Genomic DNA, 26,954 nt, shown 5'->3' on the forward strand with positions numbered 1-26,954 from the left:
TTAAGGTGTTCTTCTCCTTTGTTCCACATGACCGGAAGCCTTCTCTGACATGTTCCTGGCGTTCCTCCAGTATTAGTCCTACACTGACCCAGCGGGATACCTCACCTTCCATATAGCACCAAACTCCTTTCTAACTGCTCAATGCATCTTCTTGAAATTCAGTACCGACCTATTACATGTACACTGTGAGTTATGCCATGTGATATGGTGTAACTGTAGACTCACTACTGTTCTTTATATGCATCTGGAACTACTTTGCCTACGCTACATGGACATAACAGGAAATTGTCTTCAGCTTATATATCTCAATCATAACAATGCTATATATACAGTGAGTACGGAATGTATTCAGACCCCTTTAAATTTTTGACGCTGTTTCATTGCAGCCATTTGGTAAATTCAAAAAAGTTCATTTTTGTTCTCATTAATCTACACTCTGCACTCCATCTTGACTGAAAAAAAGAAATGTAGAATTTTTTGCATATTTGTTAAAAAAGAAAAACTGAAAAAACACAGATGTGCCTTTTCTGGGCAGCTGTGGGCTGCTTTTTTTTAGGCTGGGGGGGCCCATATCCATGGCCCCTTACCAGCCTGAGAATAGTTAGTTTTAAAATATAGGGGGGACCCTACGTCGTTTTTTTCTTTCATTCATTCTCCCCTGCTTGCGCTGCTTGCCGGCAGAGCAGGGGACAATGGATGAAAGCCGCGTTCAGCACCACACACAGGGAAATAGCGCTTACTGTAGCGCTTCTTCCCCAGCGGCTGTCTGTGTAGTACTGATGCGCCACATGGTTGCCACACGGTTGTTTCATACAGACACACGGACACGGATATCTCCGGTACCGTGTTTACCGGACTAGAAATATCAGGATGTGTGAAACCGGCCTCACTGTGCTTGATTTCCCAGCAAACTCGCCTGACCTTAACCCCATAGAGAATCTATAGTGCATTGTCAAGAGCAAGATGAGACACCAGACCCAACAATGCAGACGAGCTGAAGGCTGCTATCAAAGCAACCTGGGCTTCCATAACACCTCAGCAGTGCCACAGACTGATCGCCTCCATGCCACACCGGATTAATACAGTAAGTGATGCAAAAGGAGCCCCGACCAAGTATTGAGTGCATTTACTGAACATACATTTCAGTAGGCCAACATTTCTAATTTACTGAGATAATGACTTTTGGGTTTTCATTGGCTGTAAGCCATAATCATCAACATTAATGAAATAAACACTTGAAATACATCACTCTGTTTGTAATGACTCTATATATTATATGAGTTTCACTTTTTGTATTGAAGAACTGAAATAAATTAACTTTTTAATGATATTCTAATTTTGTGAGATGCACCAGTAAGTGATATGATTCAGATGAAACTCCCCAAGGAATCCAATCACTATAATGATGCAGCAGAGTTACTTTGGTTTGCGTCTGGCCTCTATTCAGCAGAGTACTTCTTTTCACAGGTGCAAAAAAACTTGCCGACCACACTTTTATGCACTTCTAAAAAGACGGTTATTGCCGAATCATAGGCCAGACGGCATCCACAGTGCGTCCATTCGCCACATTCTGGGGAATTTTCCACAGGGGGTTCCATCTGAATCACACATTTCAGAGATTTACTTCGAAACCCCGGTGTAAGTGCTCAGCGCAGAGCGCAGGATAAATGTGAGCCGAGCCTTACTGTGATCTTTGGGAGGCAGAATGAACAAATCAATTGCAGATCAAAATTTGACTTTATTTATTTTTTACACCCCTCCTCATGCAGTATAAGTGATTAGATGACTTTATCCTTTGGATTGCTGCGATTACAGCGATTTATATTTATTTTTGGCTGCTGTCACACACTAAAAGATGCTTTTTTGGGGAAAAAAATTGCCATATTTTGAGAGCTATAATTTTTCCATACTTCTGCAGACAGACTCATGTGAGGTCTTGTTTTTTGCGGGACAAGTTGACATTTTTATCGGTACCATTTTTGGCCACATGACCTGTTATGATCGCTTTCTATTCTGATTTTTGGGAGGTAGAATGAAAAAAAAATAATTCAAGATTTTTTTTCTTTATGCTGTTCCTCATGTGGTAAAATGCATAAGGCATCTTTATTCTTTGGGTCAGTACAATTACAGCGATACCACATTTATATAATTATTTTATGTTTAGGCATTTTTACACAATAAAAACTATTTTAAAGAAAAAATTATTATTTTGGAATCGCTTTATTCTGAGAGCTATAACTTTTTTCATTTTTCCACTGATGGAGCTTTATAATTTGTAAAAAATATTTTTACATTTTTTTAAAAACTTTTCTTTTTACTGGGAGTCATCCTACGAAATCCTTCTCCCTCCTCCCAGACTTTCCCATTATTGAGATAGAAAATGACAGTTGCAGAGTCCAAGTAGAGAGGACAGAGGGAGGATCTAGAGGCAGAGCTCCTCCCTCCTTCCCTCTCCTACCATCTGCATAGAAACTTATCAGCACCAACTGTCACCGCTTATCTCAGTAATGCAATAATCTGTCTTCACTGAATACAGATTTTACCCGGGAATTGAGAATTTTTAGAATTAATAATCCATCCTGATGGAGAAAGAAGCAGATTGCTCTGATAAGATACAGTGGGGCAAAAAAGTATTTAGTCAGTCAGCAATAGTGCAAGTTCCACCACTTAAAAAGATGAGAGGCGTCTGTAATTTACATCATAGGTAGACCTCAACTATGGGAGACAAACTGAGAAAAAAAAATCCAGAAAATCATATTGTCTGTTTTTTTATAATTTTATTTGCATATTATGGTGGAAAATAAGTATTTGGTCAGAAACAAAATTTCATCTCAATACTTTGTAATATATCCTTTGTTGGCAATGACAGAGGTCAAACGTTTTCTGTAAGTCTTCACAAGGTTGCCACACACTGTTGTTGGTATGTTGGCCCATTCCTCCATACAGATCTCCTCTAGAGCAGTGATGTTTTTGGCTTTTCGCTTGGCAACACGGACTTTCAACTCCCTCCAAAGGTTTTCTATAGGGTTGAGATCTGGAGACTGGCTAGGCCACTCCAGGACCTTGAAATGCTTCTTACGAAGCCACTCCTTCGTTGCCCTGGCGGTGTGCTTTGGATCATTGTCATGTTGAAAGACCCAGCCACGTTTCATCTTCAATGCCCTTGCTGATGGAAGGAGGTTTGCACTCAAAATCTCACGATACATGGCCCCATTCATTCTTTCATGTACCCGGATCAGTCATCCTGGCCCCTTTGCAGAGAAACAGCCCCAAAGCATGATGTTTCCACCACCATGCTTTACAGTAGGTATGGTGTTTGATGGATGCAACTCAGTATTCTTTTTCCTCCAAACACGACAAGTTGTGTTTCTACCAAACAGTTCCAGTTTGGTTTCATCAGACCATAGGATATTCTCCCAAAACTCCTCTGGATCATCCAAATGCTCTCTAGCAAACTTCAGACAGGCCCGGACATGTACTGGCTTAAGCAGTGGGACACGTCTGGCACTGCAGGATCTGAGTCCATGGTGGCGTAGTGTGTTACTTATGGTAGGCCTTGTTACATTGGTCCCAGCTCTCTGCAGTTCATTCACTAGGTCCCCCCGCGTGGTTCTGGGATTTTTGCTCACCGTTCTTGTGATCATTCTGACCCCACGGGGTGGGATTTTGCGTGGAGCCCCAGATCGAGGGAGATTATCAGTGGTCTTGTATGTCTTCCATTTTCTAATTATTGCTCCCACTGTTGATTTCTTCACTCCAAGCTGGTTGGCTATTGCAGATTCAGTCTTCCCAGCCTGGTGCAGGGCTACAATTTTGTTTCTGGTGTCCTGTGACAGCTCTTTGGTCTTCACCATAGTGGAGTTTGGAGTCAGACTGTTTGAGGGTGTGCACAGGTGTCTTTTTATACTGATAACAAGTTTAAACGGGTGCCATTACTACAGGTAATGAGTGGAGGAAAGAGGAGACTCTTAAAGAAGAAGTTACAGGTCTGTGAGAGCCAGAAATCTTGATTGTTTGTTTCTGACCAAATACTTATTTTCCACCATAATATGCAAAAAAAATGATAAAAAAAACAGACAATGTGATTTTCTGGATTTTTTTTTCTCAGTTTGTCTCCCATAGTTTAGGTCTACCTATGATGTAAATTACAGACGCCTCTCATCTTTTTAAGTGGTGGAACTTGCACTATTGCTGACTGACTAAATACTTTTTTGCCCCACTGTATATTACAAAGTTTCCTATTTTCACGTGTATTATTGATTTATGAAATAAAAATGTAAACGGCTGTTAAAGTCTATTGTTTAGTGCTGCACTAACAAGCAGAAAATCATTATAGCACTTTCTATGTCCCCTCAGTAAGACCTGCCAGTATATGCAATTTGGGGAAGGGTGAGCGATATACACAGCCGTGTTTTCTAGATGGATCCTGACACAGACATTGCAGTTACATCGCGCATCATCCTCTGTTAGGCCCTACAGTACTAAGTAAACATCGGCAGCACTGATTGGTGGATCAGCAGGGGCTGTTGGCTGCTCCACCAATCAGAGTGTTGCATCGTGACCGAAACGCCACTGATAAACGAAGAGGGGTCTCACACCGTCCACTTGTCGGAGTCACACAGGCTGCTGTACACCAACTCTGCAAGTGTGTAAGTAGTATACGGACACTGTGTGCTGGACTCCATCCTGGACATGAAAAGTGAGTGTACTATACAGTCTGCCCCCCTCTGCTGAGATGAGGAGATCTGTTCCTCCTGCCTCCATTTGTGGCGCCTCTGGCTGCCATTTTGGAAACAGTAGGAAAGGAATGCCAATCTCAGCGGAGGCAGCAGCAGGTTAACCCGGCAGATAACGTTTTTATGCAAATTGGAAAAAGATGAATACTGTGAGGATGGAGGCCAGAAAGTCTCCGAAGTGACCATGTCGGTTTCATTGAAGTGATTCTGGAGATTCCGACAGAAACTTAGATGTAATATTCAGCAGAGAGCAGTGTATGTGTCTGAACTTAGTCTTGTACAGAGCTTTATATACAAACCCTATGCACCGGACAATCCTCATTGGATGGACCCCAAAGTCGGCAATACACATTAGATGGATGTCGGCCAAAAGAGCGTTTAGCTGACAACCATGGGAGCTGTCTCCTCCATACACAGGAGCCCTCACTTGGCGGTGAGCTCCTGTGTTCTCTATGAGAAAGCTGCTGACTGACACATTGGCCGGGGGCTTATATCAGGGAGAACAAAGTGATCGGCAGTCCAAAATCAGACTTGCCTGATCCACATCTCTCCCGCCCATCATTTGGCCGGTAGCCCTATACACACTAGACCTTTTGCCAAACCAGCACGTTCAGCCGAGATAGGTCTGTGTGTGGCCAGCTAAACATTACTGACTCGCCTCTCTATGTGCCTACCAGGCCTCAAATTAATGTGACTGCAGCCTACATATTATCATTGTGTCTATTAACACCTGTACTCCTTTCAGCCATTTTGCCCACAGTAGCTCGTCTGTGGGATTGTACTGCGTGGGCTAGCTTTTGCTCCCCACGTGCTTCAACAAGCCTTAGCCACCTAGGATCCTGTTATCGATTCACCAGTTGTCTTTGCTTGAACAACTCGTTAGTTAATAATAATAAACAGTTCAGACTCAGAACACCCTGCAAAATCTGTCGTTCTACAAATGCTTGTCTAGTGCTTGTCTAAAGTCGTCTAGTTATCACAATTTGCCCATTGTAAAAGTTTTCTAGAACCTTGCACTCTCCCATTAAATTGCTGCAGTACATGCCTGCTGCCGTTAAAAGCCGCAGCATGACCGCAGCATGGGAACATGGCCTGAAGCTGAACTTTAAATATCCGTGTATCAGGGTCTCAATACTCGGACTATGATACACAGATATGATAACCAACGTCCAAATGATAAAGCTGGCACTTCTAAATACACTATAAAGAACAACGGTCACCCAGATAGGTAGCCAAAACGAAGAGATCCAGAATAAAGTGAATTAAAGCTTTTATTGGAAAAATTGTTAAAATGCATAAAATGCCCAAGCACCCTAACATAAGGAGGAAGGCTGGGTGTAGTATTCAATAATATCAAATGCACGGTAGTAGCTCCATAATCTCATATTGTCCGTTACACCTCTAGCTGCCTAAGCATGCCCGTAATACACAAAATACCAGTGTACAAAATCCAGACTTTATAATAATATCTACCTGCAGTCAGCACAGAGTTCCACCTCACCCCAATGCGCGTTTCGCAACAAGCTTCTTCCGGGGACTTCTTCCACACCACAACCACAAACCACTTGGTCTGACAAAAAATGGATATGAATAGCACCATAGACTATATCATAGGTATATGTTCTATTTGTGAAAAAACATGAATTATACTTGTTTGACCTCCAGTCGCTGCCGTCGGCTGATGGAACTACTGCTCCCATCAGCCTATGCCTGCTGCCGCTAATAACAGCGAGAATATTCGTGGCTGATGGAAGTATTTATCAGCTGGCTCCTGTGCTGTAAATAAATAATTTAACCAAAAAGACGGCGTGGTTTCCCCTGTATTTTTGATAACCAGCCAGGCAAAACTCACAACTGGAGGCTGCCACCCTCAGCTGTCAGCTTCAGCAAGGCTGGTTATCAAGAATAGAGGCTGAAAACTGTTTATTCCCAGACATGGATTATGGCGTCGGACAGAACGACCGACAGGTGAAGGATATTATTGTTTTTTTATTTTTGTTTTATTACAGAAGGGATTCAATGGCATGGGCGTTAGGTGAGTATAACTGTGTTTGTTATTTTAAAATAAAAAAGTAAAAGTGTGTTTTTGTTTTATTTCAAATAAAAGACTTTATATTTACTGCGTGTTTATTTACAATACAACTATAGAATTACTAATGGATAGGTGTCTTACTGGGCTTGATGTCACCTAACAATACAAAGGTAACATCAACCCCACAAATATGAACCATGGCAAGCGAGAAGAGCCTGGCAAAGTGCCAGAATTGGTGCATCTAATACATGCGCCTTTTCTGGGTGGCTGCGGGCTGCTATTTTTAGATTGAGGAGGCCAATATTCAAGGCCCCTTACCAGCCTGAGAATCCCAGCCCACAGCTGTCTGCTTTAGCTTGGCTGTTTGTCAAAAATGGGGGGACCCAATGCTGTTTTTTTACATTATTTAAATACAAAAATTGGAGTGTGGACCCCCTATCTATATATATAATTGCCTAAGGGTTTTTCCGTCTGTCTGTCTGTCTGTCCTGGAAATCCCGGCTCTCTGATTGGTCGAGGCCGCCAGGCCTGTGTCATAAAGGACATAGAAATCCCGCGTCTCTGATTGGTCGAGGCCGCCAGGCCTCGACCAATCAGCAACGGGCACAGCGACGATGATGTCATAAAGAACATAGACATCTCACGTTTCTGATTCAGCGACGGGCACAGTATCGACGTAGATGTCATAATGGTTGCCATGGCGACGATGATGTCATAAAGGTTGCCTCGACCAATCAGCGACGGGCACAGCGACGATGATGTCATAAAGGAAGTAGACATCCCGCGTCTCTGATTGGTCGCGGTCGCCAGGCCTCAACCAATCAGCGACGGGCACAGCGACGATGATGTCATAAAGGACGTAGAAATCCCACGTTTCTGATTCAGCGACGGGCACAGTATTGACGTAGATGTCATAGTAACATAGTAACATAGTTAGTAAGGCCGAAAAAAGACATTTGTCCATCCAGTTCAGCCTATATTCCATCATAATAAATCCCCAGATCTATGTCCTTCTACAGAACCTAATTGTATGATACAATATTGTTCTGCTCCAGGAAGACATCCAGGCCTCTCTTGAACCCCTCGACTGAGTTCGCCATCACCACCTCCTCAGGCAAGCAATTCCAGATTCTCACTGCCCTAACAGTAAAGAATCCTCTTCTATGTTGGTGGAAAAACCTTCTCTCCTCCAGACGCAAAGACGCGGTCTAACTAGGGATTTGTACAGAGGCAGTATAATGCTCTCATCATGTGTATCCAGACCTCTTTTAATGCACCCCATGATCCTGTTTGCCTTGGCAGCTGCTGCCTGGCACTGGCTGCTCCAGGTAAGTTTATCATTAACTAGGATCCCCAAGTCCTTTTCCCTGTCAGATTTACCCAGTGGTTTCCCATTCAGTGTGTAATGGTGATATTGATTCCTTCTTCCCATGTGTATAACCTTACATTTATCATTGTTAAACCTCATCTGCCACCTTTCAGCCCAAGTTTCCAACTTATCCAGATCCATCTGTAGCAGAATACTATCTTCTCTTGTATTAACTGCTTTACATAGTTTTGTATCATCTGCAAATATCGATATTTTACTGTGTAAACCTTCTACCAGATCATTAATGAATATGTTGAAGAGAACAGGTCCCAATACTGACCCCTGCGGTACCCCACTAGTCACAGCGACCCAGTTAGAGACTATACCATTTATAACCACCCTCTGCTTTCTATCACTAAGCCAGTTACTAACCCATTTACACACATTTTCCCCCAGACCAAGCATTCTCATTTTGTGTACCAACCTCTTGTGCGGCACGGTATCAAACGCTTTGGAAAAATCGAGATATACCACGTCCAATGACTCACCGTGGTCCAGCCTATAGCTTACCTCTTCATAAAAACTGATTAGATTGGTTTGACAGGAGCGATTTCTCATAAACCCATGCTGATATGGAGTCATAATGTCATAATGGTTGCCATGGTGACGATGATGTCATAAAGGTTGCCTTGACCAATCAGCGACGGGCACAGTCTGCTGCGAATTCTGGAATCATCATTTTCCATATACTACGGGGACATGCATATTCTAGAATACCCGATGCGTTAGAATCGGGCCACAATCTAGTTCTTAATAACGAGCCTTGCTGAAGCTGACAGCTGAGGGTTGCAGACCCCAGCTGTGCTGTGAGTTTTGCCTGGCTTGTTATCAAAAATACAGGGGAGCCTATGCCGTTTTACCTTAATTATTTATTTACAGTGCAGGCGCTGGCTGATCAATGCTCCCATCAGCCACTGCCTGCTCTTGCTGTTATTAGCGGCGGCAGGCATAGGCTGGTGGGAGCAGTAGTCCCATCAGCCGACGCCAGTGACGGGAGGTAAACTTTTTACCTCCAATCACAGCTGTGGGCTCATGCTGTCATTCATGGTGCCGAACTCGAACAGTAACACGGACTTCCTGGTGAAGTCCGTGTTTGGTGTCTGTGCCCAAACAGTAGGTGTTCGGTACAGATGCCGAACTTTACTGTTCAGATTCGCCCATCTGTAGTTGAGACTGGACACGGCAGCTTTGTTTCAAAGTTGTGCGGGCATTGACTTGCTGCGGTTGGGTGGATCTTCAGCGGCCACTGGGCATCACGGTGGACAGATTTTCAGATGCGTGCAACATGTGCAATCACTTAATATACCATGGCTAGAGTTGATCCAAATTGCTTCACACATCCCAAACCATTGGTGTCATGCACAGTGTAGGAAGGACTAAATGCAACACAAAGAGAATGGAGCCCAACAGTAGGGAAGCTGGGAGTGGAGACCCCTAGGCAGATCTAACGTCACTCTGTCTGCCCTAAGCATCCCTATATAGGGTCTGCACCTATCGCCGAGCAGGATACCTAATCCCTGCCTGACCCTAGCAGTAAACCCTGCTTAGGGAAGGGCGGGGTGGGCGCTTGTTGATCCCCACTATAACTAAAGACAGAGGGAGATACACAAACAAGGGGAACACTTACCTTGAGTTGACTCAGAGAGAAACACAGATGTCCTCCAAACACCAAAGAGGAAGATAGTCGACTGCAATAGCTCCAAGCCTCAACAGTGGGAAATGGAAATATCACCGGCAACTCCCAGCAGCAAGCTGGGAGTTATAAATACCCAGGTCCAGGTGTGTCCATTAGAGTTGGAGGAAGGTTGTCACTGGGTCATAGAGACTGAAGGACCAGGAAGAAGTCTGCAAAGCAAACTGCTGAGATCTTATTCAGCCAGATGCAGTGCGACGGTCTGCAGCCTCTGACACACGCATGACAATCTGCCACAACTGTGACCCCTGGATGGAAGCAGGAGGACCACCTCTTACCTGATGGCATCCATGGCTCTTCTTTTAAGCAGCCAGGCTGGCATGATGTTGAATTTGTCACACTGCAATGTTCACGTCGTGTCAGGCCGGCCAATCAAAAGAAGAGCAGCGGACACCTTAAAGGGGGATCTCCTGCTCCTGTCCAGCACCAACAGATTACTGTCAGGGCCGCTGGACTGTGATGTGCCAATTGATTTGCACCAACTCTAATTATGACTGATCAGTGTTCTGGCCATGAAAGAATTGATATCCAAGTCCTCTGCATGGCTATGAATCCCCACTATGAACGGCAATAGGGTGAATTCATCTACTGCGTTGGATTATTGCCTGATGACTCAGGATGTTCTATCTGCACACGGCTTGCAGTAGTGCAGATTAATAAATTGCAGTATTAAATGATGGCTTCTGCCAGTAACATCCACTTCTGTGGAAAATCAATACTGCAATGCAAAAAATAAATGAGGCAGGTTTATCAATGTACGTCCGCGGGTTAATTCCATTCACATGAAGCTCCTGCACCGCTTTTTCGTACATGTCTGTAAATTTAGCAGCCGTTTGATCCTGGTAGATGAAAACAGTGCTCATTACAGACAGATTTTGCCAAAATAGTCTGCCTTTAATCAAATTGCATCCTTGCCCTGAGTGAAGCATCCGGACACAACCTACTTTACTGAACTGCAATCATTTATATTGGACTCAGATGCATTTTCAGACCTGTGGGGAAGTAAGTGTAGCTTAGAATTTTTTTTTCCCCCTTAAAATTTGTGACTTTTTCTCGAATAACAAATAGAGAAAATGGTAACTTTTATTAAAAGCGACTTAACTTTTAATAAACTTTGGGGTTGCAATTCCCCGAACAATTTTCTAGAGATGTCAGAAGGGTTGATGAATTACTGCGCTTTCTACTGCTATGACGCAGCGCCATCTAGAGGTAAGAGGGAGAATTGTGCTGACTGACATTCTGGCCTCTTCTTTCCATTCCTTCTCCATAGCGACGACAACAAAATAGTTTCTTAGCAACCGGTGTAATGGGTGAAAGAGAATGAGCATTGTGAGGTTCGCTTCTGTGCTGAACGTCTGTGGACGTCGTAAATGGAGGCTAAAAGCTCAGGTGAGGTGAGACAGACCCTTTCCTCTTGTCTTCATAGCAAAATTACGCATGACCTCTAAATCTAATGATTCGTAACAAACTCTACAGTCACTAACAAGTATACTGAGCGCGCGCACAACAAGTATTTCCGAGTTTGCTAGTAAACTAGATGTGCAGAACGTCCCGATGTCTGGATTTTTTGGTCACTTATATACGACCAAGAATTTTGATATCAGTTTTTATCTCTAGGAGCCTCCCAGATGTTCCTGGAGAAATGGCAAATATCGATCTAAAGGCCCCAATACACACTGGACAAAAATAGGCCGAGTATCTAATATCTAAGGGGGCCTCCCGGATGTCCAACAATGGACTACGTTGAGGGAAAGAAGGATCTGGCCACTGGAATATCAACAGCCGATCCCTTCTTTAGCGGAGAGATAACCCATTGCCGGAAAAGTCTGCACCGCCTCTGCCATAGAGAACACGGCAGAGCTCAGTCAGCATGGGGGAATCGGGAGAGATAGCTGTCTAATGTGTTTTGGGGACTTAAAGAAGTTGGCCACTACTCTTTATTGCTGGTCTATCAGTAGGATAGGTCATTAATGTCTGATCAGTGGGAGTTCGACACGCAGCACTCCAACCGATCAACTGTTGCCAGCAGCGGTCAGAAGTTGGAAAACAGCAGATAGGAGCCAGAAATCAGAGCTTGCTCTCTTTGACACTGTCTGCACCGGTGGGCTACTCCAGTGTCAGTGTGCACATACATGAAAAGGGGTATTGGATAGTCATACATTATGCCCTTGTTCTACCCCACCCCCCTTTTTCCTTTCCCGAAATAAATAGGCTGAGCACCAGAGTGGATTAAATAGGCCACTTTTTTGTTATAACAAACAACAAATGTAACGCATTGCGCCATGGAATAAACGGCGCTATAAAAATGTATAATAATAATAATAATAATAATTAATCCTATTAACATTGGATGGTCCCCAAAGTCCCTGACCTGCAACCAGCAGTATATATATATATATAGAGAGAGAGAGAGAAAGCCAATCAGCACTCCTAATGTGAACACCTGTAAGCTGCATCATATAGATAAAAAAGAACACAGCAGCACATGTACATGAATCTAGGCCATGTGAAAACACATACAAATATTCAATATGAATTATACTTCTCAAAAATATTTTTCACCAATTTTTTCAAAAAAAAATTTTTTTTCGTAAAAACTTACAGTAATAGATGAAATGAAGATTCTTAGCGCATAAATTGGCCAATTCATGTGTGCCCATCAACCACGGCAAGGTAACCTCTCTCTGATGGGTCCTACTCTACCATACATGCCACTTTTGGGCCACCAGCCTACAACTATGGACAAAACATGTCACTCTGGGCTAAACCTACAATTTATGGGTAGGTAGCGTTGATTACTGCCACCTGCAAGGTCAATGGGAGGAGTGCAAGATAAGTCTGGATGCAGAGAGAGATCACCTTGCCGTGGTTGATGGGCACACATGAATTGGCCAATTTATGCGCTAAGAATCTTCATTTCATCTATTACTGTAAGTTTTTATGACAAAAAAAAAAACTTTTGAAAAAATTTGTCAAAAATATTTTTGAGAAGTATAATTCATATTGAATATTTGTCTGTGTTCTCACATGGCCTAGATTCATGTACATGTGCTGCTGTGTTCTATATATATATATATATATATATATATATACAGTATATATAACCACAATTGCTCAGAGGCACCTGGTAAACAACATGGCGTTCCCAACCATAACCTAATAATGCGGGCCCTTCCAGCCTTAACATGGGAGTTCCACTGCCCGCCACAACTTAATTGCGTCCACTTGGGTGGTCCAGAACCTTATGTTTTCCCCCCCTCCGTTCTGCCAGTGTAAGCAGGTAGCGAGAAGCAGTGACGGACAGGAGTCAGAGCAAGGGTTAACAAGTTTACTTAACAGGGGAATACTCCACGCAGTGAGGCAAACAGTTAAGGGGAGAGCAAAAACAATTCAGATGCAAGAAGATGGGCAGAGTCCATCAAAATAGGGGAAAAGATAGTGGTAGTTCCTGTTAGATCATCTTAGCCTGTCAGTCGTTTTCCAGGCCTTGGTAATTACGGTGCAGGCGATAACGCCAACAACGGCTGGCACGGTGCTGTTCCAGTGGAGTCCTGCAAACAACGGTCCATCTTCTGGCCGCAGTGGTCGGTGTCCGGTACCTTCCACTGAGCCACATAGTCCACATAGTCCATGAACATATGTAGCCAGAGCAAACAAGGCCGCAGCACAATCAGGGTCTCCCGTGGGTGGGAAAGTATATGCTGGTAAGGTGGGTTACAAAAGTCTATCCAATACTCGGTCTCTCTTTGTGGCACGTGGGCTGTTCTGTGCTCTCTCAGCTACGGGGCGCGCTGCACTTTTCTCTCTATGCTGCACGCTGTTTGTTCCCGCTAAGACTGAAGTGCCGACAACCACTGGCGGCTGCTTCTCCAGCACGGTACTTCAGACCACGGTCCGGTGACGAGGGCAGCAGCGAACACTCCTGAACTCTGCCCTGACTCTTAGGCTGGCGTTAACTGAACATGACTCCCGGCTCTTTCCCTATTACTCCGGTGGGCTCCGGCATATGGCCGGCGCCATTTCCTCTAGGCCCGGCTGCACACCTCTTGGAGTCCGCTGCGCACACACCTTGCCTCTATCACGGCTGGCGGAAAACTGCACGACACTGCGCGCGTTTTCACTTATAACCGGACCCCCAGCTTCCGGGTCAGAGCCCCGATCCAGTCCTTTTTGCCTTCCCCTGGGAAACAAGGGACATAACCTCAGCAGTTCCGGACCCGGCTCAATACAGGTCCTTGTGGCCTGGTCTTCCTCCTTACACCACCAACTTTGAGGACCTTCCTCCTTTTGCCACGCTGCTATGAGATAAAACATTCAAAATACGACATGATCAGCCAAACGCTTACTGCCCCCCCCCACATACTTGACTACAGTTGTAAAAGTACCCCATATAAAAGAAAAGGGAGGGCAAGTGGGAGATTGCTTCTTTCTTCAGGGACACCTAAAAATGGCTGCCTTCTGCTCATGGACAGCCTCTTATAAACCCCCCTTTATTCTCTCCTCCCCACTAACTCCGTCCTTCCCACGCTGACAGATCCCAAACTCCTCCCTTAAAACTTTTCACCCTTCCTATATTTCAAAAAACCCCTTTTCTCACTCCATTCCCGGCTCAAACCCTTTCACATCAGCCTCCCTTTTTATAGCAGGGCCAAGTACGGCCATACTGGATCACAGATGGAATTTCTTTACTACTGGTATGATTTGTATAGAGGCTCAGTCCCCTACATGAAAATTTACCTAGTTTAATTTGCGTTTTGGGGCCAGCAGATTCGTTTTAAAATGGAAATGGTAAATCAGTAGGAATCCCTATCTAAGGAATCAATTTGCTTGCAAAATACTAAAATGATAACTGTTTGTAGACTAACCTTCTCGGCATCGGCATTCAATGCGTTTTACTCCCCTCTTCCAATATATCCATAAAAAGTTGTAACATACTGTACGTACACAATCCATTAAACTACGGTAGTCTCCGCACAATAGAATTTTATTATTCCAGACATGTTTATCATTGCTCCACTTTCCGTCAAGAAAAGTTGCATCACTCACTGGAAAATGCGCTGCCGCTATGTACGCCATTACTCATTACATGACTTTTAGATCTCGATGCTTTTAACACATTGCATTCACAGTTTTGTTAAATGGCACAGAATTGTCATAGTTCTATTGTACCTTAAGTGATACATTAGGGCTTCTTTCTCGCATACTTTTTCAGCTTATTTTTTTTCTGCGTGTATAAAATGGTTATGAATTTCAGGCTTTTTCATTTTTTTTTTAAAGATTGTTATTAGTTTTTTTTATATTTACAACAACATATTTTTCTAGGATTTCTCAAGTCTTAGGAAAGGAAAGTGCAAGGAAAAAATGTCTGTGCTCTAAAAAAAAAAAAAAAAAAAAAAAAGAAATGACTCAAACAACATACTAAAAGATCAGAAAATAAACATTGTTTTCATTTTATATCTCACTATAACCTTTCATGTAACATCTGGCTGCTGGTTTTTGTAAAAAAAAAAAAGGGCATGAAAAAACTTATTTTTTCGTAAAAATGAAACCACCCAATATGTATATGCAGAACTTTTTTTTTATCTTTAATTTTGAAGCAGATTCTGCTCAATAATGTAGATGAGAAACCACTTCAAATACTCTTAAATAAGCTCTGTATTCATTTCAGTAGGAAAACACAGCTATAGTGCATAAGGTTCTGGTTTTTTTCCAAGTGGAAAAAGATGCATAATGTCAATTCTTGAGTTACTTCTGCTTGAAAAACTCTCCAAATTTGACTTGTGAATCAATTGAGGCAGAAAAAACACCCCATAAGCTAAAAAACCACACCCGAAAATTTGCTAAAAAATTCAGCCATACATTTCCTTGTCATAAAACTCCTTGTAAACATAACCCAAATAAGTTCAGCATCTCCTATTATCTTTTGATTCCAGTCATCAAGTGTGACCCATCTTTACTTCCCTCAAGATCTTCACCATCTCACACAGTCCATCATCATAAGAAGAAGCTTCAAATGAGTTCAGCAAATTCGTACCATGTGAATCAACAGACTACGAGCAGCCAACATGGAAATTTAGATAATCGAAGTAATACATCTCCAGCACATCAAACAAATTGTCAAGAACTTATCAGGAACCTGGTCCCAGCTAACATCAGACATAAGTATGGCAGCCACGTGGTTGACCAACTTATCTCTCCAGAGCAGGTAAGATGTATTGTGTAGGACATTTTTCATTCTTCTGCCCCAAACTCACTCCATGAAGCTTTTCTCCTTGTCTCACGTAGGTAAGAAGCTCTCTGAGTAAGGCGAGAACACAGTGCCACCAAGATTACTACATACCCAGACTGAAAATGGAGACCTGTTTCATGGAGGATTATCCACACAAGATCTACTATGAGTTGGGACATTGTCTCCGTAGTAATCTATTTCCAGGTCTTGCTCCATCTCTTATTGCCTACTTAAACCTTCTCTACTTTTGAGCCATCTTCTAAAAATGTCCTATCCTGGATTGATTTCTATGTAGAATGCAAGAGACCTACTTTTAGGAAACCCAAGGCTATAGAAATTTCACTATAAGCTAAATAGGACAATGTTGATACCAGGAGTAGGCTAAACTAAAGGTGGCCATACACATTGGATAGACGTTATACAAGGGTTCAACAACCGTTGACCTAAACCAGGCAATACACATTAGATAACTGTTGACTGGACTGTGGTTTGGCTGACCGCTATCTCTCCCGACTCTTTATCAGCTATCCAATTCCAACTGCTTGATTCTCTTCTCTCTATGGTATAGTGTACATGATGATCTCTCTATAAAGTCCAGCCAATTTGTGATCATGCTGCGAGGGGGCCGATGAGAACTGCTGCACGCGCATCTGTGATCACTGAGTTTAAATGCCGATGACAGGGATTGACAGGGCCAACTAAATGGTTAACAACAGCAATCGAAACTAGCTCCGGTCTTTGTTGTTACAGGCAGATTCCGGTTGTGTAACAACGTTCCTGTGCCCAATCCACACTTGAAAAAAGTGCCATAGAGATGAGGGGTTAATGTTTGCTTTTCCACTGCTGGGTACAGAGGCAACTCAGTAAACCATTTTAAAAGGAATCTGTCAGCAGGTTTTTGCTACTACATCTGAGAGCAGCCTGATGTAGGGAAGGAGAAGCTGAATCCAACAATGTATCACTTAGTTTACTGAGTGCAGTGGTTCAGAGCTTTTAGATTTAGCTTGAAGCAGAGCTGAGAAAGCTAACTCCGCCCACACTGCAGCTGACCCCACCCACATCAGCCTATGTATATACAATGTCCATAAACAGTGAGCTGCTTATCACAGGAGGAGGTGTGTTGGACCAAGGCTCAGTGACCGGCTAGCCATAGCAATGATAAGCTCCTGGTGCTAAAACAATCATCGCAAGCAAACGAAAGCACAGAGCTTGATAAGAGAGGCAGCACTGAAATCTGTGTCTTAACCCCTACAACATGCTGTCCTCAGATTACATAGCAAAAACCAACCTGCTGACAGATTCCCTCTAAATAAGGAATCGGATTTTGCAGATATAAGGAACGGTAAGAAGTCAAATTATCAATACCAGGAGTGAATAGTCTCCCTCAGAACTCTTGGTTTCCATGGCAAACTCTGTAGCCTACGATGTGCTCTTTATGATAATGGTATATTCTTACAGTATGTGCCGCTGAGGGTTTTGGACTTTCTCGGGCACTGGGGTCAAGGTGCAACAGCAAGACGGTCAGTCTTCGTATAAGTCTGGATAACAGGCAATGCCCAGTGAGTGACTGATCGAGCGTTGATGCCTGCCATGAGTTATTGCTTTCCATTGCTCAGTTATCGCTTTTTTATATTGCAATGTTATTTATTTTCTCAGCCAATATATGAGACGCGGTCACTTGTCAGCCAGTGTCTGAGCATCTGCCACTTGTCAGCCGGTGTTTGAGCAGCCGTCTCTTGTCTGATGTTCTAAATCAGCCTCTGTTCCCACTTTCCAATTTGCTCACCGTGAGCGATCAGTTCTCCACTCTTGTGATGTATCTGATCTCACAGCTTACCCGTCTTGCAGGGGCGCCTATAAAACAGAACAGCTTGGTGCATGACTGCTATACCGCAGAAGTGAATGAAAGGGGAAGGCTGGAAAAACACAATAATCATCACTGGCATGGAAGGAAAACCGACGAGTTAGGTATTTATCAATTTATTTAGTATCCTTTACAGAATTTGTTTGCGTGGCCAGAGGAATAATTTGAAGTTCCTTGTACCAAAAAGTGTCACGGGCCATGATAATACAGGCATCCATCTTTGTATGTACTTGACTGCACCTCTGCACCCGCTATAGTTACACCCTTATGTGCCTCTTTTATGCTCTCTTATGTTTTTTAAATACATATTTCTATAACTGGCTGTTTAGTAGAACAAAATAAATGAACTTGCAAGTCACCCCTACTAGAGATAGCTAGTATTCGGGCTGTTCCCGAAAGCCAGCGGCTCCCAGGAGGAAATAAGTTCATTTTCTTCCAGTAGCCACACAGACAACATTTACCTGCAGATTAACCCTACAGTTGTTCTCAAACGTTTACATACCCCGGCAGAATATTTGCTTTCTTGGCCTTTTTTTTTCAGAGAATATGAATGATAACACCAAAACTTTATCTCCACTCATGGTTAGTGGTTGGGTGAAGCCGTTTATTGTCAAACTACTGTGTTTTCTCTCTTTGAATCATAATGACAGAAACAGGAGGTCAATTTTCCCTGTCTGACTCATGAGTCATCACTGGAGTTGAGCGAATTTCTTTGGGTCCCCTCTTGTTCTGCAAGTTGTAGCACTTGCCGAGTAAGCGGCAGAGGGAACCCGGCTTCCTGTATTGTGCCAGCTGTTCAGCGCCGCAGCTGCATGTGTCGCGGCACATGCATGGGGAGCCCAACAGACTCTGCATGCGTGCGCTGTGACAGTCACGCAGCCGCGTAGAAGGAATAAACGTAAGCACTACTGCAAGGGTGCACAGGTAGGTTCCCACCCCGTGTGTAATAGATACAAAAAGAACCTGGCACTCAACTTAAGTGTGAACAACTCCGCATTTTTATTGTAGTACCAATAAAACGTTTCGGTCTAAGAGACCTTCCTCAGTTGCTACAATAACAGAGAAAATAATAATCCCCCCCCCCCAAAAATAAATAAATAAAATAACATAATTTGCAGATTATCATGGTGTACAGAAAAGACTGTCCATTACAACCATCGTATATCATACAAAATGGAAAAACAGGAACAAACAGAAAAAAGAAAAAAGGTATATACAGAGAGAAACATTTGGTCGCATGATATAAATGAATGTCTCATCTTTGCGATCGGAACCACCAAATATTCTATCGTGACATATTGGTGAGTGAAAAAAGAGGGTAACATACCGTACTGAGAGTTAGCGGCGAGAGTACTGTTGGTTGATCAGAGTGTATCCTAAATCACCCGCTCTGTGAATATAGTAAGTATATAGGTGCCATTAGGGGCTGGCCGGTGATTGTGAGATGTGCTCACTTAGTAAAATAAGATTACCTTGGGTGTCTTTTAGGTAAGTATCACCATCCGGTCTGTTAGAGGGGAGTGGGATATCTTACAACTGAAAAATCAAGGTTGAGTATTATCCCTAAGATGCCGGTATAAAGTGATCCCATGTCAGTGGCCAGGATCCGGGAGCTATTACCTTAACTTGCTGCGGGTCCTGTGTGTGACGCGGAATCCACCGCTTGTCTGTTAGTTGAGGAGCGTGTGACCTACAGCGTGCCGCCGCATGTGATATAGCGCGGTAATCATCTGTATTCGTCGGACCGGAAGGTCTCTTAGACCGAAATGTTTTATTCGTACTACAATAAAATTGCGGAGTTGTTCACACTTAAGTTGAGTGCCAGGTTCTTTTTGCATCTATAACCAGTCACACAGCCGCGGCACATGCAGCTGCGGCGCCAAACAGCTGATCGGCCGGCACAATCCAGGAAGCTGGGTTCCCTCTGCAGCTTATTCGGCGAGTGCTATAGCTTGCAGAATAAGAAATTCGCTCAACTCTAGTCATCACTGCAAAAGTCCCTGAAGGGGAGGAGGAGGAGAAGCTGAGTCAGGAGTTGAAGAAGGGAACGATTTTTGCAGAAGAAAGAGACTTTCTGTTTCTACATAGAGCAGAGAAAAAAGGAGAAATAGCAAAATGAGCAATTGTAAGTGCACAGTGCTATATAATATGATGATTGCAATATAATAAGAGGATAAAAAACTTTCATGGAAGGAGAAACAAAATTTGGTGGCTTGCAATTTTCACAGTAGCCACTGCGGTTATTTTAGTCTCCTACTTCCTGTCCTTTTTAGTAAGCATTTTGAGTAGGCTTCCTTCTCATCATTAGAGGCAGGATTACAATGACAGGTAACACCCCTAGAAACAACTGATAAAAAAAATCCACCAATCACAATCCTTTTAAAATGACCTTAGCACATGCTCATTAGATCAGGGTCTGACCATTGTGACTATGTACACATGTTGTTTCCTGAAACAACAAGAAGTTAGAGTCTAAAAAAAAGCCCCAGTGGCGAGTGTGAAAATTGCAACATTCCTATTAATTTTTAACACAGATTGTTATGCGGAAAAACAAACATTGCCAAAAAAAAATACGTTTAACAGAAAAGCCAGATATAAACAATAGATCGCTTACTGCTGATTGCTTTCCTACAGGCAGCTTAAGAAAATAGTGGATTGAAAGGAGACACAATGACTTATCGCGCTACTTGTACAAAGAAGTAATCACACTACACATACAAATGAATGATTCATGTTTATAAAAAATGTACCATGAATACGGCCGCTCATGGCATCATAGGCAGTAAAGCAGTAGGCGGATTCAAGCTACACGTCTGAATACCATTACTATTGTACTATTACCAATTACTGTTCACTCGCTGTAGGGTATATGCTCAGTAATTTGTATTTATTTTATTTTTTTCCTTAACAATTATGTGAATACGGGCATAGAAAAATTACTGAAAAAGTACTTCTGCCCCTTATGATTGCATCAAATCTGGTATCTGAACTAATATTATTACTATTCAGCCATGGGAGCCATGATGCCAGTAATGATGCTATGGCTTCTGATTGGCTGCAGCGGTCATAAACTGGCCACAAATAAAGGCAAGAAGCATCGTTGCAGGGTCAGTGCTTGTTCATCTGGAAAAAGAGTAAGTACCCTGTCTTTTGCTTTTTTTTTTTTTTTTTTTTTCAACCTTTTATTATATTACCGGTTGTTTTCAAAAAGTTTTTAAGTTTATGTGAATAGAAGCAAAGAAAAGTTACTGGAAAATTACTTCTGTAACATAACGGAAAACCTGGCTTTTGAACTTCGTTGCCATCTTAAAATGTTTGCACCTGGTTTACATGTTATTTACATGTACTACTTACTACTTTACTTGCTGTAGGGTTTATGCTCATTTTTCTTTTTTTTTTTTTTTTTCGTTTTTTGTTTCTTGGGTTTTGTCTACGAAATGGCCACAGTGTGAACTCGCTCTTACATTTTGCACATATACCAGTTTATTGTCCAGCTCAGTTTTAAGATTTTACATGAGCTTTAAGGGGTTATCAAACTTTTAAATAACAACCAAGGATTTTATACAAAATAAAAAAGCAAAATACAGGGTACTTACTTATCCTTTCCTCCACCGAACAGGCAGCTGAATCTGCAGAGGGGCTTCTTGTCTTTGTTTACTTGTGGCCAGCTTGTGACCGCTGCAGCCAATCAGTTGCTGCAGCAGTAATTTGCCTTATTACTGGCATCAAGTCTTCCATCACTGAGTGGTAATTTCGGTAATATTGAAAATGACTGTAGCTGTTTTCAAAAGGAAATTGTCAGCTATGTAATCTGAAAGCAGCATGATATAGGAACAGAGACCCTGATTCACGCAATGTGTGACTTTCTAAGCAAAGTTTCAATACAATCAGTGTTTTATCAGCAGGAGATTATCACTGCCAGACTAGAACTCAGATGCAGGCCAGTCAGGCTAATCTGTGTAACCCCGCCTCCATCACTGACTGGAAGCTGCCAATCAGGGGTGTGGGCGGAGTTATGCACTGCTCAGTATTCTGAGCACTGCTACATCTACAGCAGAGAAAACAGAGATTCTATCAAAGCTACAGCAAGTAGCCCAGTAAGTGATACATCGCTGGAATCAGGGTCTCTGGCCCTAGATCATGCTCCTCTCAGATTATTGACCAAACAGAAGGCCAGAAAATCATAGCTCGTCCATAAATACAATATTGAAAACCTAACAAACAAATACGGACCACAGAGCAGTATATAATTAAAATCACAATACATTTTTATTTGGAAAAATACATTAAAATTGTATTAAAAATCCATAATGCATAAACAAAAAAGGGGGAAAATAGTGACACCTAAGTGCCACGTCCAAAAATGGAAGGTTATATGTATTAAGACCAGTGTAGGCGGACTAAAGTGGAAGAAGAAGCACCGAAGTGAAACGCGCTTTGGGGTTCCTCTCCCACATCCATCTTAGGCTACTTTCACACTGGCGTTTTTTTTAATACGTCGCAATGCGTCATTTAGGGGAAAAAACGCATCCTGCAAAGTTGTTTGCAGGATGCGTTTTTGCCCCACAGAGTTACATTACCGACGCATTGCGACGTATTGACTCACGTCGCAACCGTCTTGCGACGGTTGCGCCGTGTTTTGGCGGACCGCCGGGAGCAAAAAACGTTAAATGTAACGTTTTTTGCAGCCGACGGACCGCTTTTTCCGACAGCGCATGCGCGGCCGGAAATCCGCCCCCACCTCCCCGCACCTTACAATGGGGCAGCGGATGCGCCGGAGAAATGCATCCGCTGCCTCCGTTGTGCGGCGCAACAAACGCTAGCGTCGGAATCTCGGCCCGACCCAATGCGACGGGCCGAATCCGACGCTAGTGTGAAAGTAGCCTTAGGTTGGTTTATGGCATTCTATTGTTGCTTTATTTCTCTGACTTCTTAGCATTTGCATTTTGTGACTATTGTCCATTACAACTATCTATGCCATATTCAATCTTTGATATGTCAGTAACTTTTGTATATAGGGATTTCATAATTATGATCATCATTATGCACTTGGCACTTTACATGATTTAATTGGTTCCCACTATCTGCCTCTTGCTGCTGTATTTTATGCTATATATGCATTCTATCTATTAGTTTAAACAATATCATCTTCCACTTTAGTCCGCCTACACTGGTCTTAATACATATAACCTTCCATTTTTAGACGTGGCACTTAGGTGTCACTATTTTCCCCCTTTTTTGTTTTACGTATTATGGATTTTTAATACAATTTTATTGTATTTTTCCAAATAAAATTTGATTGTGGTTTTCATTATATATTGCTCTGTGGTCTGTATTTGCTCTCAGATTACATAGCAAAACCTGCTGACAGATTCCACTTAATCAGTTTTCATAAGCTGGATCTTCAAGGAGAACCATATCAAAGCCACAGACATTGATAGTGACGTCTCACATATCACAACTGTCTTTCCACATGGAGTTTACATACATTGGAAATGCTCGACAATATGGCGACCGTACAGGTCTAGTATGGCTGGTGATTCTGCATACGGCAGTGAAGCCGTGGCTGACCAGTGTCCTCTACTTTTCCAGGCCGGTGGCATGAGAAGAACTTTACTCACCTGAACACACAGAAGGCTGTAGAGCAGAGAACCAGGGAATCCAGAAGTGATAAATAACAATAAAGCTGAATTAGTCGCAACCTGGCTCTTCTATTTCCTATTGTCTAGGACATTTATTTGCCTTTAAAGTTTGTTTTTATTTTTTTGCCTGTGTTAGGACTGATCTAAGAGTATATGGGTGTCAACCTAATAGTTCGCTTAGCCATGTCGGATGCCTTTCAAGCTGTAATTTCAGGTCAGGAGAGCCTAGGTCAGTGCCGGCAGTACGGTAGCGGCTGTTTGAACTCGGCCTTCATGTGTCATTAATATGGCAATATTGCATTAACAGACTTCACCTAAACGACATTTTGAAAAGGAGAAGATCAACTTAATTCAGAACTTTTAATTTAAAGGGAATCTATCAGCATGTGACTGCTATGTAATCCGAGAGCAGCATAACGTGAGGTTTTGAGACCCCGATTCCAGCAATGTATCACTTACTGGGCTTTTTTTTCTTAAATAAAATCCGTGGTTTATCAGCAGGAGATTATCACTACAAGACTAGGTGTCTCGTGCCTCCTGGTCCAATCACTTCCTCACCACTGATTGGCAGCTTTGTGTGTGTACACTGTACATTGACAGAAAAGTGCCAATCAGTGGTGTGGGTGGAGCTATGCAGAGCTCAGCATTAGAGCACTGCTAGATCTGTTGCAGAGAAAACAGTGATTGCATCAAAAAGACAGCAAGCAGCCCAGTAAGTGGCACATCACTGGAATCAGGATTTCGGACCCTACATTATGCTGCTCGCAGATTAATTAGTGAAAACCTGTTCACAGATTCCCTGTCAATGCCTAATATGATAGTCAATATTTTTTGTCAAGATATTTTGAATGACCAGTTCATCAGTCCATGTATTCAAAGTTCCCCAGTGTCTTCAGAAATTGTGAGCAAGATATGCTACATCTCCAGTTGTACACTTGGGATCTAGATTTCACCTGCCATATGTTGAGCTTCTACATGAAAAGTTGAATCCCCAAAAACTGCTAAGCGCATTATTCAGCCCTTAGTTTTCAGGATTTGCAGGTGGTTCTGCCGCTTGAGGTTGGTTGGCAGATTAGTTTCTCCAAAAATTATCTTTTCGCATTCCCTACATATTTGGTTTTACGATTCTTTGACTCTTTAGTGATACTTTTTTCGTTTTCCATCTAATCTAATCCATCTTATTCTTGTTGTATAAGCCAATTGGTCTGCAATGTTACTGCAAACTGAAGCCATAGCCAAGATCCTGCAAAATCAGCCCAAACCAACTCGTACCTTCTTACTCCCCACTCGGACTATAGTTCCTAAAGACGTTCCTCCTCCTCCACCACCACCAGTGCAACCACCAAAGAAGCCAAGAAAACAGAGGCACCAGGCAAAGAGTGAGAAGCCGGAGGTGCAGCCTCCTCCAGTCTCACCACCCAAAGAAGAAGATGACTTTTGGGACTTCTATGATAAATCAATTTAGTGATGTCAGACAGCAAATTCGGAAGAATTTCATAATTACCGGTTGGCAGCCATATAACGCTACAACATCGGTAAATGTTAATGCTCCCTAAATTTACCCTGTAAAAAAAGACCGGTGTAGCAAATGTTCTCCAAGGACTTTCCTTTAGAGTCAGATGGGCGTATAACTTGGACGGGGATCGCAACGCAATGCTCCGATTGGCCATCGGCTCTCCTGATCCAAGCATGATAGCATGTATCTCCATGCGGCTGTCACGGTTGGGTCAGGAGAGCTGCCGGCCAGTCCGAGCATTACGTTGTGATCCCCGTCCAAGTTATACGGCCGCCTGACTCTTCCCTTACGAGCACCACTTGACCATTTACTGATCGCAGGGTGTCCCACTGCTGGGATCACATATGCTCAATAATTGATGACAGTCTTAATTAGGCGGCAACTTTTATTAATGCAAAATTAAACTAGGTAATTAGAGGTTTGCTATTTGTTTTTTTAACCAGAAAATGTATTTGAATATAGACCGATTGGTGCATTATTAATGCGAATTATTGCATTTTCCAGTACAAGCTATACATTGGCTATTTCATGGGTGTTGTTGCTGACATTCATTCTTTCTGACATGTGCTTATTTTTCTGTTTATTAAGTCCCCCATGTAGAAAATTAGTAGAATTAGACCCATTTCATAAGATGCATCGCTATTATTTGCTGGCTCTGAACATATGGCGCATCATATTGGCATAACGGTACTCGCTTAACTTTGCGGCAACGCGAGGTAATCTCCTTGCATCATTTTGAATGCTTGCACGGCAGGAAGGGCGGAATCTTTTGACACCTGCGGAGGCATTTTTGCATTTGCCGGCGCCACCTTTTTTTCTAAACTCTCTTGACTTCCATGAACTCCAGGGAAGAAGCAATAATCTCCCACCTGCTTTAACACAAGTGGACCAGTTCCATCAGGATTAATGATCATCAAAGGTCCTTCTTGGGAGACTTGGACATCGGCCGGTGGTGGAATAGTAAAATAACCACTTTTCTTAGACTCGTGTTCATAACTATTGACTTTCGGGGGTGTCTGAAGAGGAGGTTGTGTTTCCATATTCAATACGTAACTCATTTCAATCCCAGGGGATAAAGTCTGGCAAGACGGGATGAATTCCTTGGGAAGACTGAACCTCTCACTCTGACATTTAGGCAGTGTAGAATTATCTGACGACTCGGATTCTGTTGCAATAAAATCTGACATTGGCTGTGCATGAGTGAAAATGAAGTACGAGCTGTTGTGACCCATCCTGGAAAGATTTACAGAAGGTTGTGATATTGGAGCTCCTATTAAGTCTGTAGTTCCTTCAGTTTCTGGTAATTTGCAAGAGTCTTGGAGATCCTGGACTTTCTTTATCATAGGTGGAGCCAACATAGTTCCTTCAGTTTCTGGTAATTTGCAAGAGTCTTGAAGATCCTGGACTTTCTCTATCAAAGGTGGAGCCAACGTAGTTCCTTCAGTGTCTGGCAATTTGCAAGAGTCATGGAGATCCTGGACTTTCTCTATCATAGGTGGAGCCAACGTAGTTCCTTCAGTTTCTGGTAATTTGCAAGAGTCTTGAAGATCCTGGACTTTCTCTATCATAGGTGGAGCCAACGTAGTTCCTTCAGTTTCTGGTAATTTGCAAGAGTCATGGAGATCCTGGACTTTCTCTATCATAGGTGGAGCCAACGAGTATGAGCCCAGTGGAGAAATGCTCGACTCTGATGGCATCTCCACTACTAACTCTTCTACAACACGACATTTGGATTGTGGTGATTCAATTGGACTGTAAAAATAAACAAGTAAAAGACAAGTTTTTGAAAAAAAAAATTTCAATGCAAGTTCATAATAATAAGTGTAGAAATTATGCACAATAATTAATATATGAAAACTAATCTCATATCATA

At 42.6% G+C, this 26,954-nt stretch overlaps 2 protein-coding genes across 5 annotated transcripts in view; one reads left to right on the plus strand and one right to left on the minus strand.

Moving 5' to 3' along the window:
- The first annotated feature begins 11,123 nt into the window (after positions 1 to 11,123).
- On the plus strand, positions 11,124 to 25,518 carry CIMIP4 (ciliary microtubule inner protein 4). Of its 2 annotated transcripts, none has more exons than XM_069736866.1 (5): positions 11,124 to 11,224; positions 15,764 to 16,035; positions 16,116 to 16,263; positions 17,908 to 18,027; positions 24,762 to 25,518. In XM_069736866.1, exons 2-5 carry the CDS (start codon positions 15,844 to 15,846, stop codon positions 25,028 to 25,030), a joined length of 729 nt encoding a protein of 242 aa, XP_069592967.1. In that variant the 5' UTR covers positions 11,124 to 11,224; positions 15,764 to 15,843; the 3' UTR covers positions 25,031 to 25,518. The 2 variants fall into 2 exon arrangements, with proteins under 2 accessions (XP_069592967.1, XP_069592966.1); XM_069736865.1 differs by having other exon boundaries at positions 11,138 to 11,219; positions 24,762 to 25,174.
- Positions 25,452 to 26,954, minus strand: part of CSF2RB (colony stimulating factor 2 receptor subunit beta) — a 55,605-nt gene continuing 54,102 nt past the window's right edge. Inside the window, exon 14 of one of the 3 annotated variants that reach the window (XM_069736863.1) lies at positions 25,452 to 26,833. In XM_069736863.1, coding sequence (XP_069592964.1) covers positions 25,777 to 26,833 — 1,057 coding nt within the window. In that variant the 3' untranslated portion in view covers positions 25,452 to 25,776. The remainder of the gene's footprint in view (positions 26,834 to 26,954) is intronic. The other 2 variants (XM_069736862.1, XM_069736864.1) reach the window with 2 other exon arrangements.

Source organism: Ranitomeya imitator, chromosome 8 (genome assembly GCF_032444005.1).
Source record: "Ranitomeya imitator isolate aRanImi1 chromosome 8, aRanImi1.pri, whole genome shotgun sequence".
Taxonomy (NCBI): domain Eukaryota; kingdom Metazoa; phylum Chordata; class Amphibia; order Anura; family Dendrobatidae; genus Ranitomeya; species Ranitomeya imitator.